Consider the following 16,354-nt stretch of genomic DNA (forward strand, 5'->3'; position numbering starts at 1 on the left):
ACCCAGCACATCTCACAGGGTGACACACACAGCCTCGACTCCAGTCGCAGACCCTGTGCCAGAGGCATACGGCCAGATTTCTAGACCTTTGATTCTAACTGGGCTTCCTCACAAACCAGGAGAAATGCGATCGGTCCCCAAGTCAGCCCTTTGACTTCTTAGGGATGAGATTCAACATGCGGTCCATGATAGTCTCTCCGATGCCAGATCGCTGGGACCAACTGGCAGGCCTCCTCAGCCACTTGCACAATTCCTGCCAAGCAACAGCATGGACACTTTCATCTCTCCTGGGCATGATGGAGTCCATGGCATCTCTCATCCCCCGGGCAGGGTTCTCAAGCGCCTTCTTCAGAGGGCACTGAGGTGATATCAGAGTGGCTAACCACCCCTCTTCGGACACAGGGGGTGCCTCCTCCCTAGGCTGGGGAGCCCACATGGACTCACTCCATGCAGCAAGGACTTGGTCCCTAGAGGAGCGCCTATGCCACATCAATGTTCTGGAACTGGAGGCTGTTTGCAGGGCTCTCCTGCACTTCACGGGGGAGGTCACTGGCAGGACCATCTGCTTGTTCACAGACAACACGATGGTTTCATGTTATGTGAACAAAGGGGGTGCATTCGGCAGACCTCTCCCTGCGGACTGAGGCTCTCCATTGGTGCCACAACAAGGGCATTGCACTTTCAGCAAGACACATAGCAGGAAAAGCCAACATCTTGGCAGATACACTCAGCAGGTCCAAGAGTGTCATCTACACAGAGTGGACCCTGGACAAGGACACCCTTCAGGGAGTGTGGGAGCGGTGGTTTCAGCTGATGGTGGACCTCTTTGCCACAAAGTTCAAAATGAGACTTCCCACTTATGCCTCTGTGTCGGCAACACTTGCAGAGGGGGGCGTCTCCTCTGACCTCCTCTCCATAGTCTCCAAAGCAAGAATGGTGGGGACTGAGGCTTTGTTTGACTTTCGCTGGATGGAATGGTTGTGGTGTACGGCTAAGGACGTTCCCCCTATTAACCCTACAAGCATGCAGCTGGCCAACATTCTGGCTCACTGCTCCTCGATTATCAACCTGTCTGCTAGTTCTGTGCGAGGGTACAGGTTTGCCATCAGTACCACCATCAGACAGCTGGGTGGTCCTTCCTTTGAAGCAGATTTCCTGCTCAGAGAGGTGGCTAGGGGCACTGAAGGAAGCTAGAAACCCCAGAAGAGTGCCCCTGTGGGACTTGTTCCTGGTGCTGGATTTAATTCGAAAGCAACCCTTCAAGCCTTTGGGTACTATTCCTTTCGACTTACTCACCCTCAAGACCACTTTCCTTCTGTTGCTGGCCACGGGCCATTGTAGAAGCGAGATTCATGGTCTTAGTGGAATGCCACAAGATCTGGCCTTCCACAGAGATGGTTCCATCACCCTCCATTTCCCTCCAGAGTTCCTGGCTAAGAATCAAGACCCGGATGTCCCTTCCTCCTCTCTGAGGGTCAGACCTTTGATATTCTTGCCCAAGACCATGAGGATAGGCATTTCTGCCCTGTTCGGTGCCTCAAATACTATTCAGATAGGTCTCGCCACAGGCGTTCTTCTCAGAGACGTCTTCTCATCTCCCTCAATGAGAATGACAAGAAAGACCTTGCTGCAGGCACCATTTCCCGCTGGGTTTCCCAAGTCATTCTTAGAGCCTACTCTCATTCTCACAGGGATATCAGCTGTCAGAGCACACAAAGTGCAGGCCATAGCCATTTCGGCTGCTTTCCAGCACTCGATGCCACTGCAGCATGTCTTGGAGGCAGCCTTCTGGCAGAGTGAGAATCCCTTTATCAACTTCTACCTCAGGGATTTCCGTATGACCAGAGCTGACGGTTCCAAGGGGATTTCTTTTGTCACATCTCGGTTACAAGGGCTCCCCATGTGAACCAGTAGGCATTGCCCTCCTCCATTTGCTTTAAATTCTTTTCACTGTTAGCCGTGCGAAATTTGGCCAAGCAGAGCAAACTGATGGGCCTAGTTTGTATCAGTTTGACATGTTAAGTATATGTATCACCAAACATGGAGTATAATACAATTTGGCCAAGCAGAGCAAACTGATAGGCCTAGTTTGCATCAGTTTGACATGGTAAGTATATGTATCACCAAACATGGAGTATAATACAAACTCCTCCTTTTTCCTCTTTGTGAATCACAGTCATCGGTTTCTTATAGTGAATCCTTTTGTCTAATGTTTTTTCAGACTCGATACCCCCCTCCCTCTCCTACCCCCAAAAGTATTCTGCTTCGATTTCTGTTTGCTGTGTATGAGTGTAACTTCTGTGCTTCTTTCATATTATCCTTTGGCTCAAAAGAACCAGTACATTTCATTTTGAGACCAAAGGAAAAGGTGATCAGTAAGTTTGCTTACATTTTTATCATAAATTTGCTGCTGAATGAGATTGGATCAGTGGCATGATTTGGTCGGTGAAAGTAGTTCAGTGACACTCCAGAAATCAGGACTGGAAAACTTTTGGGACAGTCCTTTGAGGATTTGACTTAAACCCTAGGCTGCCTATTTGACGAGATAACTCATCAGCACAAGCATGTACGCTTCGCTGCCACAATGACGAGATTACTCATCATCAAGACATTCTGACTTTTCCCTGGTTTGCATTCAGTGCATTGACAAAAATACTGGTAGCTTTAGGTTGGGGAATCTTTCTAGATTCTATTTATAGCTAGAAACACCATCTACATCATGAGGCAGTCCTTTATTTGAACGTTTTGGTTGGGTTACTGGCCGCAGTGTTATCCAGACTCGTCTCCTCGCTTGCTTAACAAAATGTTGGACTGACACCGTGCTCAACAGAATGGCCAAGATACTAGTATCACAACTATCAGTAAGTGATGACGGCTGCACAGCTGTAGCAGAAGATAGAAAGTGACCGAATTATTAGCAGGACACATTGTGCGCGATTTTCTTGGCACTCACCCAACGCAGTCTGATGAGAACTGGATAAAGTGACCGTGTGAGAGGGGTGAAGAGGAGGAGGGGGCTGAGGCAGGGAGGAGACTGAGGGGGCGTGGCCTTACATCCATATTATCACTTGGAGAAGTCACAATGCATTGTGTATGTCTTTTTTTCTTTTTTTTTTTGTCTTTTAAAAAAAATTTAAAAAAAAAATAATTGTGATTGCTCTAGCATGATTTTGTGTATGCAGATATCCATTTGTCCAGAAAATATGATATTTTAGTGCAAATTACCTGACTGATGTTTGTAACGAACAAGTTGAAAATGTGACAAAAAACAAAACACTGATTTCAAAACAACAGCATGTCACTGAAAATATATAAAATGGGAAAAGATCACATGTTTTATATCATTTATTCATTTACCTTTCAGAAAATATATACTTTTATGGGTCTTTTTCCAATAATAAAGAGCACAGATTTTTTGATAATTTATACCCTTTTTGACTCACTTGTGTAAACAAAGTGAGTCTATGTTTTAACCCGGTGTTCAGTTGTCTGTGTGTGTGTGTGTGTGTCCGTGGTAAACTTTAACATTGACATTTTCTCTGCAAATACTTTGTCAGTTGACACCAAATTTGGCATAAAAATAGGAAAAATTCAGTTCTTTCCAGTCATCTTGTTTAAAACAATATTGCACCTCTGGGATGGGCACAAAAAAATAAAAAAAAGAAGCCTAATTATATGCAAACTGCATTTACTGTTATATTTATATTTTTTGTATTCTCTAAACTTGGCACTATGACCTCTTATTCTGACACAACAACAAGAGGAGTCATTATTATCATTTTTTGTTCAAACAGGAACCTCTTTTGCTAAGCATGGAATTTTTATTTTGCAAACGTTTTGGTGCAGATAGTAAAAAAGGGAAATTACTCTGTAATGCTAGGGGACTTAATTTATCACAAGTGAGTCTTGAAGGCCTTGCCTCTCTTGTTTTTTTTGTGAAAAAACCCTGGCAAATAGATTTCACTTAAATCTTAATCTCCTGGCAGCGAAAGGGTTAAATTCAGTCCAGGAATGCTCTCCTAATTTCTAAAGAAAAAACAATCTGTGATTTAGCACCTGCCTATTGATATTATCTGCGATATGTGTGCAGCCAATGGAAATGACTGTAATATCAGAAGCATTCCTGATTTCTGTGTTTCTGTGTTGTGCAGTTACAAAAGTAATCAAACAAAACCGAAGTTACATGTCTCTCTCTCTCAGTCAGTGACAGAGACTTATCGTTTATGACAGATTTTGCCTGGAAACTTTTTTTATGTGACTTTATTAGATGTAAGATATTTCATACACAAGGCTTGCTGCTGCAGTTCCCCCAGCCCTCCAGATTGCCCCCCCCCCCTCCCCTCCCAAAGCTTCCAGTGCTGCTTTCATATTCATCATGCTTGGTGCCATCTTTTTCTCCCCTGCTTTTTGCTGAACAGTTATTAATATGAATCATGCTTTTGCTGTGGAATGCTTGTCCTGACTATCAGGGGCTGGGATTTTCTTGTGTGTTCTTTGTGGTGTATGCTTGTGTTCTTTTGTCTGCTGCAGTGTGTGTGTGTGTGTGTGTGTGTGTGTGTGTGTGATGATTTTTGGTTAGCTTCTCTGTGTGTTCATGTGTACGAGATCACAGTATTACAGTGTACTCACTCCTTGATACTCTTGCCTCTTATTTCTTTTTCTTTTTCTTTTTTATTATTTTTTTTTTAAGGATTTGTTTTCATTTGTTGCTGTACTTTCTAAACACGACACTTGATTCATCACTGTTTCATCCTCATATACTACTGATACTTTATTTTAGTTTTCAGAGTTTGTTTTTCACTAAATTTCAGTTTGATTTCCTTCGAAAATTTACTTTTGAAGCATGAACACTTGATTCATCACGGTTTCATCCTCAAAGTATCACTGTTTCAGTTCATGTTATTTATAGCCCAACTGCCATTCAGGGTAATCTCTCAGCTAAATGCTTGTACATGTATACCAGTGTCACTTCTGCTGCTACTTAGAACTACTAAATCTCTTCTAGCGCTGACTGTTAAGCCAGATTTTTCTGCTTGCATGTCTGGTGCCTTTTACAGTTTTAGCTGTTGTTCTGAATGCTGAAGATTGAAGCTTTGCACTTTTCTAATCAGAACTGTGACTGAAACATGAAGTTTACTTGATTTAAGAAAAAAAAGAAGAAAAGTAGCTGAAACGGTGTACTTTGCAAAAAAAAAAAAAAAGAAAAAAAAAGTTGTTCTTGATTTTGTATCTTTTTTATGTTAAAACACACACACACACACACACACACACACACACACACACACACATATATATTATAATTTGTGTGCCTATATTTATAATTGAGTGTAGTGCTGATGGATGTGTGTGGTGTTGTATACTATAGGTTATATGTGTAAGTGTATGGTTCTGGTTTTGGCATGCAAAAGCGTGTGCCCTTTGTTGTGTGCATGTGAATTGCTGTGCACTTTTTAGCAGAGGCCAGGGTCCATGTGTCTAGATAGCAGATACAGTCCAAGGTGACATGATCAGATTAACTTCATTCAGTGACAATTTGTCAGCCAGTAAAATCAGAATAGTTGTGTTCCTTTCAGTATTTCATGAGTTAAGATTTTGTTATTCACAATCTAGAAGCCGGTTTATACTATAGCTAGGTCCTTTCATTTTTACGGTCAGAGTGATCTGAGTCTGAGATGCCCAAAGAAATCTCTCTCATTACTGTCACTAGCATCACTGAAAATGTGGCAGGATTTCAATATTAAAAATCAGAACATGGCCTCATATGAGGTTTGAAATGTGGCTTGACCTTGACATCTTCAGTAACTTTATTGCTAGTAGCATGTTGCTGTTGTAATGTGTGGGTACGTTGATTATAGTTGACATTAGTAACATGTTTACATGCATCGTGAATGACAGTGCTATTGATAGTAGATCAGAATGTCTCTGTCTCTCACAGGCTTTTGTCAGAGTTGGACACTTACATACTCACCACACACACACACACACACACTCTCTCTCTTTTTCTTCATGTCATGAATCTTCATTTTCTCAATTTTATAAGTGTTTATTCTCACAGTGTCATAATTGTTACAGTGTTTATTCTTGTTAGGATTTCCTCTTCTTAGGTTAAAAAAGAAATTTGTTATTAACTGCCGTTGCTGTTTATTTGCTTGTAGCTCCATGTGGACAGAAACTGTCCTCTTCAGAAGATATTTGGGGGTGTTATGACCCATGTGAAGTTGAACGCCAGTGGGAAGGTCCTGTCCAACTCAAAGCCAGAGCCCTTCATTTGCTTGACTGTGGTTGTCATGGTGAGTACTGCCTCTAAAACCGTCTTGCTCACTAAGAGTCCCCCTGTGGGGATGCCGGGGGTCTTTCAGTATAAATAGCATCCCCGCCTTATGAAAATTCTGTGTTAGAAATTTCCTCTTCTCTGTCACTGTCTTTGTTTCTGCCATTTTTCTGTCTTCAGTATTGTCTCCTTTTTCTGCCTTCCCAGTCCATTCGCCTTTCTGTTTTCAAGCAAGCCTTGACACTTTTTTGTCTTTTCCACAGTCTATGATGTACTGTCTGTGCTGTTTTGCTCTGGCAATTAGGTAGTGAGATGTAAACACTGGGATGGGCACTAGCTGCCCATTCTGCAGTGTTGTTTGCCTTTTTGGCCTTTGAAGTATTGGGTTTTTTTTTCCTTTTTTACGATTTTGTAATCTGGGGATGATAAATTAAGCGGAATGGCTGGCATCCTCAGCATGGCCTAGTCTTATTTGCCATAAGGAGCTAAATGGTTGGGATACTGTGTCATGAACTGTTATGTGGGTTTGTCTTAGTGGGTTTTTTTTGTTGTTGTTTTTTGTAGATGTGACAGTTTTGTGTTGACGCAGTTGAGCAATTGTATGGTTTGACAGTCCTGATATGGCCCTGTGCGGTTGGCTTTACTATAAGCAACAACAACAAAAACAATCACAAAGAGTGAAATGGTCCCACTAAGAGTAAAGGTGAAAAGGCCATACTGAAAGGAGAAAAAAAGCATTATTATATACTGTCATGGTTCATACAGGTGTTTAATTTTGTTGTTGTTGAATTATTATAAGTTTGTTTTAAGATTTTGTAAAAGTTTTATTTTGGCTATCTTCATTAGGGAGAAAAAAAGGTGATAAGTAAAGCAGCAAAAGAGAGTATGGCTGCCTACGTGGCAGGGTATGAAAACAGTCATACATGAAAAGCCCCATTCGTACTTGCATGTGAATGAGGGAGTAGCGGCCCACAAACATAGAAAAAGAAGAAAATAAATGTGTTTTTAAGGATGACCACACTTTGTCCTCTACATTCATTCACACTTCCACAGTCTGTTATTGTCTGCATTTTGATAAAAGTTGCATATATTTTGACTGCTTACACAGTTGCCAGCTTAATTCTCAGCATATCTGGAATATACGTTCCAGGCAGGAATGAACTCCCCATTTTGATGTTTCTGAAATGAAAGTTTCTTTTCTCCCAGATGCAGTGGCATCATGACCTGAGTGTTGCTTGCACTGTCAGATCACATAACCCATAGGATTCACATTATGATTACATGGTTGTGTAGTCTGTTTTTCTAATGTTTGCTCAGATGGGATGGTAGACATATGCCGCTTTGTCAGCCGGGGTTGGTGGGTCTGTCATGCTGATCTTGTGCTAGCCATGTTTCTTCTTCATCTCTGTATGAGTGTATCTCTGTTTCTTTCTTTTCTGCCTCAGGTTCATTCACTTTACTTTTTTTCTTTCTTTTTTTTTTTCACTCTGTGTATATTTTTAGTTCAGTTTTGTCGAAGTTCTCATGTGGCCAGTTTCAAACTTCTAGCTGTGAAGACATTTGTCATGTACTTAAAATGCACTTGTGTCAGAACAGGACGTAAAGATTTTCTGGTTGTCCTGTACATCTATCACTGTGGTGTATTATGATATTTTCCAAATAGAATACTGTGTTAAACCAACCCATAGGATGCAGACCATGTGTGCTCAGTGGGAAAGTGCGGGTAGAAAGTAAGACCCACAGAGAGAGACAGAGGGAGAGTGCTTGTGTGAAAGAGAGAGAGAGAGAGAGCATTTGCTTTTATAGCTGTAGATACCATTCAGAAATAGATTGCAGTCGCTTATATTTTGATTGCAGTTGTCTGCCTTTTTGAACTTAAGGTTTGAAAATATGATTTTTGTTCTCCCCAGGATGACAGTGTTAGAACTGTGCATGATGCACTGCAGAAATTCTTTGCTGCAGAAGTGATCACAACAGATCCAGTAAGTACTCTTACTTTGATTTGCTAAACTTGTCGGATGTTCCTTCGGTTGGGACACTGACTTTTTGACAACACTGTACAATTTCATGCTGTTTCTATAACAGTTATGTGAACAGCATGAGACTGAATTGTTTGCCTGACCATTGCTTTGGCTTAAAAATTCATCTCGGTGAAATGATTTTTCACATTCCTACTTATGCATAAAATGCAAGGAAAGGGAACTGACTTCAGCAGTATTTCTGGATATGCCCACACATAATTTTGGGGAAAAACAGTATATTCTCTGTGTTTTTTTTGTGTGTTTTTTTTCACATTAATACGACCTGTGAACTGCCTAGAGTGGGTTAAACTGGACCAGTGAAAAAGGGAAGGGGATGGGGCAAAGGGGAGAGGGAATGAAGAACCGAGTCATGTCAGGAAAAAAAACAATGGCTGGTCAAACTCCAAGAAGGACAAAGATGTTGAGATTGATGGTTTTGTGATACAAGAGGCCCTGCTGCCCCCAGCAGACAGACAAACACTGGAACCTTTGTTGTTGCTTGGCAGCAGACGGAGTACAGGAAGACGGTGCTGTGTGAACTGCCCAGGACCCTGGTGGTCACCTTCGAAAACATCTGTGTCGATGAGAACTCCAGGTTGCGGAAAGTGACCAAGCAGATTGTCTTGGAGGAGACTATTACGCTCCAGCCAGGTAAGAGTTTGCAGTTAAAAAAAAAAAAAAAAAGTTCTTTTTATTGCTTCGCCCCCACACCCCCCTCCTTTCCTCATTTAAGTCATGAATGACATTACAGAGCTTAAGGCCAAAAATGGCAGCTATTTTAAAAACAGTTTTTTTTTCTAAATTCTGATTATTATTATGGGTGGATATTGTTAGGTATCACCCAGAATTCACAAAAATGTATTAAAAAAAAAAAAAAAAAAATATATATATATATATATATATATATATGTATATATATATATATATATATACACTCTTCATGCACCGGTTGCCATGGAAATGATTCAAAATGGCCTACAAACAAAAAAATTAAAACTCTGTAACTTCAAAACCATTATGGGTACTTCTGTTTTTCTTGTTTGTGTTTGATTAATTATTACCTGAACTCACTCTCTACGTTGGGACAGCCGAGTAAGAGTGAGAGTTCTTTTGTCACAGCTGTTTATTTAAAAAAATTCAAGAAGAGAAAGTGTCATTCAAAAAAATATCCCAACTTAGAAAGTGAGTTCAGGTAATAAATCAAAAAGAAAAAGAAAAATTGAAGTACCTATAATAGTTTTGCAGCTGTAGAGCTTTAATTTTTTTTTGTCGGCCATTTTGAATTGTTTCCATGGCAACCGTTGCATGAAGAGTGTAATTTTTTGTGAATCCTGGGTGATTCCTAACAATGTCCACCTATAATAATAATCAGAATTTAGAATGAGACTGTTTTGAAAATAGCTGCCATGTCTGGCCTTAACAAACATATTACTTCGGGTGTTTTTGTGTGAATACGCTTGTTTTTGTATATATTTTTTTTCCTAATGCTTTATTGTTATATGATATTATTTATATGAACAGTGGAGATGTTTGGGAAAGGCAGAGGGGCTCATGAATAGCATACTTTTGATTTGTTTCAAAAAGATTTTTGCCGCACAAAAATTTTTTTCATTGTTTTTCAGATTGGTTGTCAGCATCTCTCAACACGAAGGTGACAAAAGAGAAGTTGAGCTACAGTCTGATGTCCGGTGAGTTAATTGCTCGTGTTTGTGTATGTGTGTTGATGGTCATGCATGCGTCTGCAAGGGGAGATCAGTCATGTTTCGCCCATTTTTTCAGCCTGTTGGCTTTGTTTCCCATGGAACACCAACCATTCATGTGAGCCGGGCTTCACGGCTGTGAAAACAGGGAGTTTCTCATTAGGCACTTCAAAGATAGGGGGTGTAGAACCCTCTGTTATGATGAATTATAGATTTTTAAAAAGTTTGTATTCAGGGGTGCAGGTGTGTCTAGATATTCATAAAATTAGCTGGGTTAGTGATATTTGAGTTCTTTCCTGACGGCAATTAACATTGCTCAAGCGTTGAGTCGGTGTGGGTTATTAGCTGTGATAGTAATAGCAAATGCTGGAATTCAGTTTGTGTTACGGAGCTTTATTTGTTTACAGCAGGTGGGACGATAGAAAAAAAAAGACTGCAGTTTGATTGGTTGTGTGTGTCAGATTGTGTGACAATGAAGTGTGATGCTGTGTTCAGGTTAGTTGTGTGTCAGATTGTGTGATGATGAAGTGTGATGTGATCAGGTTGTGTGATGATGAAGTGTGATGCTGTGTTCAGGTTAGTTGTGTGTCAGATTGTGTGATGATGAAGTGTGATGTGATCAGGTTGTGTGATGATGAAGTGTGATGCTGTGTTCAGGTTAGTTGTGTGTCAGATTGTGTGATGATGAAGTGTGATGTGATCAGGTTGTGTGTGTCAGATTGTGTGACAATGAAGTGTGATGCTGTGTTCAGGTTAGTTGTGTGTCAGATTGTGTGATGATGAAGTGTGATGTGATCAGGTTGTGTGATGATGAAGTGTGATCTGATCAGGTTGTGTGTGTCAGATTGTGTGATGATGAAGTGTGATGTGATCAGATTGTGTGATGATGAAGTGTGATGCTGTGATCAGGTTGTGTGTGTCAGATTGTGTGATGATGAAGTGTGATGTGATCAGGTTGTGTGTGTCAGATTGTGTGATGATGAAGTGTGATGTGATCAGGTTGTGTGTGTCAGATTGTGTGATGATGAAGTGTGATGTGATCAGGTTGTATGTGTCAGATTGTGTGATGATGAAGTGTGATGTGATCAGGTTGTGTGTGTCAGATTGTGTGACGATGAAGTGTGATGCTGTGATCAGGTTGTGTGTGTCAGATTGTGTGATGATGAAGTGTGATGCTGTGATCAGGTTGTGTGTGTCAGATTGTGTGATGATGAAGTGTGATGCTGTGATCAGGTTGTGTGTGTCAGATTGTGTGACGATGAAGTGTGATGCTGTGATCAGGTTGTGTGTGTCAGATTGTGTGATGATGAAGTGTGATGATGTGATCAGGTTGTGTGTGTCAGATTGTGTGACGAAGTGTGATCAGGTAGTGTGTCAGATTGTGTGACGATGAAGTGTGTTCAGGTTGGTTGTGTGTGTCAGACTGTGTGACAATGAAGTGTGATGCTGTGTTCAGGGTTTTTCCACAAGGGAGAGTCATACTCGGCAGGGCATTACGTGGCCTTCACCAAGAGACTGGGAACGGAGGAGTGGAACATCATCAGCGACGACAAACTGACCTCCATGTCCACGAAAGAGATCATGAACTATCAGAACTCCCCCTTCCACGGCACCACCGTGCCCCATGGACTCCTGTTCAGACTGCACTCAGGATCGTGAAAATGAGTCAGCACCAGATTGTGCTCGTGAATTGTGAATGTTTTTTTTTTTCTTTCTGTTTTTTTCTTTTCTTTTTTCTTTCTGTTTTTTTCTTTTCTTTTCTTTTTGTTTCTTTTCTTTTATGCAGTGCTCTCTTCTCCTTGTGTGGGAAGAGAGAGAGAGAGCATGAGTGAAATGAGTGCTGCAGTGATTCCTGAAATACGATCTGCTGTGCTCTTGTGTGGTTGGCGGAGAGACAGTGTCACGGTCAGTGACGACACCAACCTGAGCAGTCCAGTTTCAGCATGGAGTACTCCCCTTTCCATCAAGTTGATAATCATGAAAGAAAAAGAAAAAAACATTTTCCCATTATGGCTGTTGGTGTTTACTAACGTGAATATTCTGTGAATGATTTATCTTGACACTTCACCTTTTTTTTTTTTTATTGAAATTTTGATGGCTTTGGTGCAAATGCCTTTTTTTTTTTTCTTTTTCTTTTTCTCCGTTTGTGTGTGTATATATGTGATTAACACTTGAAGAATTTAGCAGGGAAAAGCACCCTGCCTGTCATAGGGTTGCTTAGATAAGTTTGTAATAACCAAGAACTTCGTTTGACTGATTGTTTTATAGTTTGAAACCAATTGCTGATTTAAAACGATTTTTGGGGTTTTTTAGAGCCATTTTCATGACCAAAAAGAAATGGGGTTAGGCGCAGGTAAGAGAGCTTTGTGGTCTGTCACCATTATCCAGTTTTCTGTGAAGACCTTCCTCCCACGCCCCAGGGTGGCCTGTACACCCGAAATCATGGCTCTGGTTTAACATTTACCCGATGGAAGGGTTTGCACAGGTGTTCAGTGCTTGACGTTTAGTTCATCTGAGGAGCGAACTTGACCCTGCATTCAACTCGGGAGGGAAAGGAACCACCTAAAAATAACGCGCTACCACCGGAAGGGTTAGAGCTTTAACTTGGAAGAACTGAGAGCACAAAACGCTACGAGTTCTCTTTCACGTTGCACCTCCAGCCGTTATCAGCTGTTGGGAGGGAGAAAGACCAGTGTGCTGTTCCGCGCGATGGCAGCGGCCACAGGGAGAAAACAACACCTCCTCGTTAACTTTTGATAACACACTGCTTGTCAACGCAATCGCTTAATGAATAGTATGGTTTGAAAGAGCACAGTCTTAGCTTTAAAACGATAGGAAACTCAAATGTGAACATCCGATTATTTTTCTCAGGATAACTGTTTGAAAAAAGCAGGTATGCTTACCACCAGTTTGTTAACATGCATTTTGACACATTTTTAACACACTGAATCTAATCTCACAAAATTCGCTCAACACAGACAATACATTCCATGCACAGCATTACACATCAGCATGCCTCTCACTAACCTGTGTTGATAGCTGGAAATTCTGAAGGAAGCTGTGGCGTGTTAAAGATCACAACTGTTTTGCAGCTTGTACAAGTACTCCACAGGCACACTGATTCAGTCATTCACGCACATTGAAGAAAAGAGAGAGAAGGAAACAGAACGAAAGAAAGGAAGGGATAAAGGAGAGAAAGAGAGGGAAGGAAACAGCATGAAAGAAAGACAGGGAAGAAAGCAGAATGAAAGAAAGGAATGGAAGAAAGAAATGTGAGAGAACAGAATGTGAAGGAAAACCAAACTCACGGTACTTCTGCTATGAAAAAAACCCACACCACTGCCAGTCACAATTGTCAGCACAGTTCTGTCAAGTAAATACTGCTATCTTAAAAAATATTTTCCAGCCAAGGAAAGTACTACCACCAACAAAAAGAAAAGTGTCCACTCTTTCCAACAGTGCAAACATTAATGCCACAGATATAGGAGTATGCTCACCAGCCCGCTCAAAAGAGGCGTGCAAATTGCCACGCTTTAATAGAAGACAAAGAAGGGTCAGTGACGGGTTAGCAGGCACAGCAGCTGACCTACTTATCAGTGTCTGGCACTATCAGGCCTGTCAGTCAGCTAAGTGTGTGGTTCTGCTTATAGCCTAGACAGCAGTGTTTGGTTCATGCTGGCTACTTTGGCAAAAAAGGTCTGTTTTTCTTGTGTGTAGTTTAGTCATCTCTACATACGAGGTATCCAGCAGTTGTTCTGCTGTCCAAGGGAACCAGGTGGAATTTAAAAGTTACCAGCGATATTTTATGTCTGCCATTATGTAGAAAGAATGTGCTGTCATTAATATTGTTGGTAGATTTTAAATCGGTTTGTGACATGGCATTGTCCCTTTTGTCATCTGGAGTACATCAGTCTGTGAAGAAGTTTGGGACAGGTGTAAAAAGCTCTGTCTCTGCCGTGGTGTGATTGGCTCTTTTCTTTTCTTTCTTTTTTTTTTTTCTTTTTTTTGTTGTAATTGGGTGGGTACAGTCTTTAATAATTGTGTATAATGTTTGGATAACTCTGGCAGTTGATCTCAACATTTCTGGAGCAGCACACTTTGCTTCAGGGGGTGAAGGGCAGTTTCTTCACAGGAAGGTCTGGAGAGGACTGGAAAAGTTGGTGACAGATGGTGCTCTCTGTGATTGCAGGTAACGCTTCCGGCGCTTGACTTCTTTTCTGAGAACTGTCAAACTAGCAAATGGTTTCCGGGCATGTTTGGGAGGAAATCTTTTAAAACACAACACAGGGCATTTTGTCAAGCCAAGATCGTGGCTCCCTCCCTATTGTTAGTCCATGTAAATATGACCCTCCACTTCTCAGTGATCTCATCACTTCTTGATCCGTTTCATTAAAAAAAAATATATATATATATATATATATTGCATGTTTTAATGCTCATTATAACTAATAGGTTTGAAATCAAACAACACTGGAGTAAATTCACCCAGGAACTGTTCTCTTTCACAAACTCTGTTGATAAGATTTGATGTAGACAACTAATATGTGTTCAGAGGTAGTTAAAATGGAAAGCTTTAAAAGAAATAGGGAGGTGTGTAGAATTCATATTTTCTGCAGCAGTATTTCATAGAAACAGATGACTTGGAGAATTGACCTGATTTATGTCCCCTGGGCTAATTTCTTGCACTTGGGCACAGCTGTGGGAGGTGAATTTGGATGCATTTTTTGGACTGTTTTCGTGTTTAATGACTTGGTCTGTGATGGGCTGAACCAGAAGTGTGAGAGATCGTTAACAGAGAGAGAGAGTGTGTGTGTGTGTGAGAGAGAGAGAGGGAGAGAGGATTTTCTGCCATTTAATGTGGTGGTGATGGTTATTTGTCTTTCCCAGTGCCTTCAAAGCCAACAGCTCTGAACGTGTTTTGTGTGTTTGTGACATTCATTAACCAGGGATGGCTTGGGGTGCCTTCATGATAAACAGATGTTTTAACCACTGTGGTGGTTTTTAATAGATGTCAGGGTGTTTCTTTTTTTTTTTTTTTTTTTTTAAAGATTTTAAACATTGATAAATTTTAAATTTCATTTGTGGTGATCCCTCTTTCATTGCCATCTACCCATTCCTTGTGTTTAACATTTTAGTAGGGTATGCAGTTGTTTTGTTGTGGTTTTTTGGGTTTTGTTTTTTTATAATTGAAGAGTTTACATGTTGTATATTTTGAGTAAGGTATGCAGTTGTTTTTGGTTTTTTTGTTTGTTTGGTTGTTTTTTTTATCTTGTTTTTTCTAATTGAAGAGTTTACATGTTGCACTCTTCCCTTCCAACCCCCCTCCCCTCTCTTTGACAGTTGTCAATAATCCTGATACCATCATTGAACTGTTCAGTGCTGCAGTTCTGTTTGCATTTCCTCTGATTACCAGTATTCTTGTGGATTCTTGCTGCTAAAATTCCATCGGCCTTGAGTCCTGCATTGCCACAGGCTGTGGAGAGTATTTTCCAGGTCAGTTAGGGTAGGCAGTCCTGTAAGATTTAAAGTTGTTTTTTTTTTTTAATTTAATGTCAAAAAAGGAGAAATTTAGATTTGGGGGAAATGGTGTGAAGAAAAAAAAAGTGTGGGTAAATGATTTAAAATGCCTTGAGTTTTCATTTTTATTTAGAATATCAGTTTTGTATTGTTTTTTGTAATTATTATTCATAATATGTTTAAGATTAGTATATTTGTTGGGAAACTATTGATACTATTATGTGCATGCAGGGAAAGAAGAGAGAAAAAAAACCAAAGGATCAATGTGTCAGAGACTCATGTTAAATGTTGTGCGTGATCTCTGTCCTTGATTTGCTTTGGTTTCAGATGGTTGATAAATGATTGTATTGAGATTAGATATGATGACCGTGTTGTGTGAGAGAGCTGTGGGGTGGTGTGTACAAAGACTACACAAGTTAATGTCATGGCCCGGAGTCACATGTTTCCATCTCCCCCTTGCCACCCATACCCATTCCTTTCACTCCAGGAGTGAACTTTTTCTTCTTTTTTTTCATAAATTGTGAAGGATCAAGTTTTTGTGTATGTGTCACTGTGTGTGTGTACTTTGTTTCTTTTCTTTTCTTCAGGGTGTACATTTTATTTCTAACAAGCATCTTGCTATGTGATGTCGTTTTGGGATGTATGTTGTGCTGTTGGCAGCATGGCTTTTTTTTTTCTTATATTTATTTTAAATAATTTTTTCTGATGTTTGTAATGTAAGGATATCATCATTGGTGTCTTTTTTGTAATCATGGATGAGGGGGAATTGATTTACTGTTGTAAAATTTATGGCTGCTATTGCATTAAAAAAAAACCCAACTGATTGTCTAAATCCTATGTTTATA

The 16,354-nt window shown here is 40.4% G+C and overlaps 1 protein-coding gene across 1 annotated transcript in view; it reads left to right on the forward strand.

The window, feature by feature from the left end:
* The window catches only part of LOC143300597 (ubiquitin carboxyl-terminal hydrolase 10-A-like), a 37,012-nt gene extending 20,934 nt beyond the window's left edge, over positions 1-16,078 (forward strand). The window contains exons 11-15 of the mRNA XM_076614374.1: positions 6,156-6,290; positions 8,182-8,253; positions 8,799-8,943; positions 9,915-9,980; positions 11,449-16,078. Of these exons, the coding sequence (XP_076470489.1) occupies positions 6,156-6,290; positions 8,182-8,253; positions 8,799-8,943; positions 9,915-9,980; positions 11,449-11,651 (621 nt within the window). The 3' untranslated portion in view covers positions 11,652-16,078. The remainder of the gene's footprint in view (positions 1-6,155; positions 6,291-8,181; positions 8,254-8,798; positions 8,944-9,914; positions 9,981-11,448) is intronic.
* Positions 16,079-16,354: the final 276 nt, after the last annotated feature.

The sequence above is a fragment of the Babylonia areolata genome, chromosome 26 (assembly GCF_041734735.1).
Source record: "Babylonia areolata isolate BAREFJ2019XMU chromosome 26, ASM4173473v1, whole genome shotgun sequence".
NCBI lineage: Eukaryota > Metazoa > Mollusca > Gastropoda > Neogastropoda > Buccinidae > Babylonia > Babylonia areolata.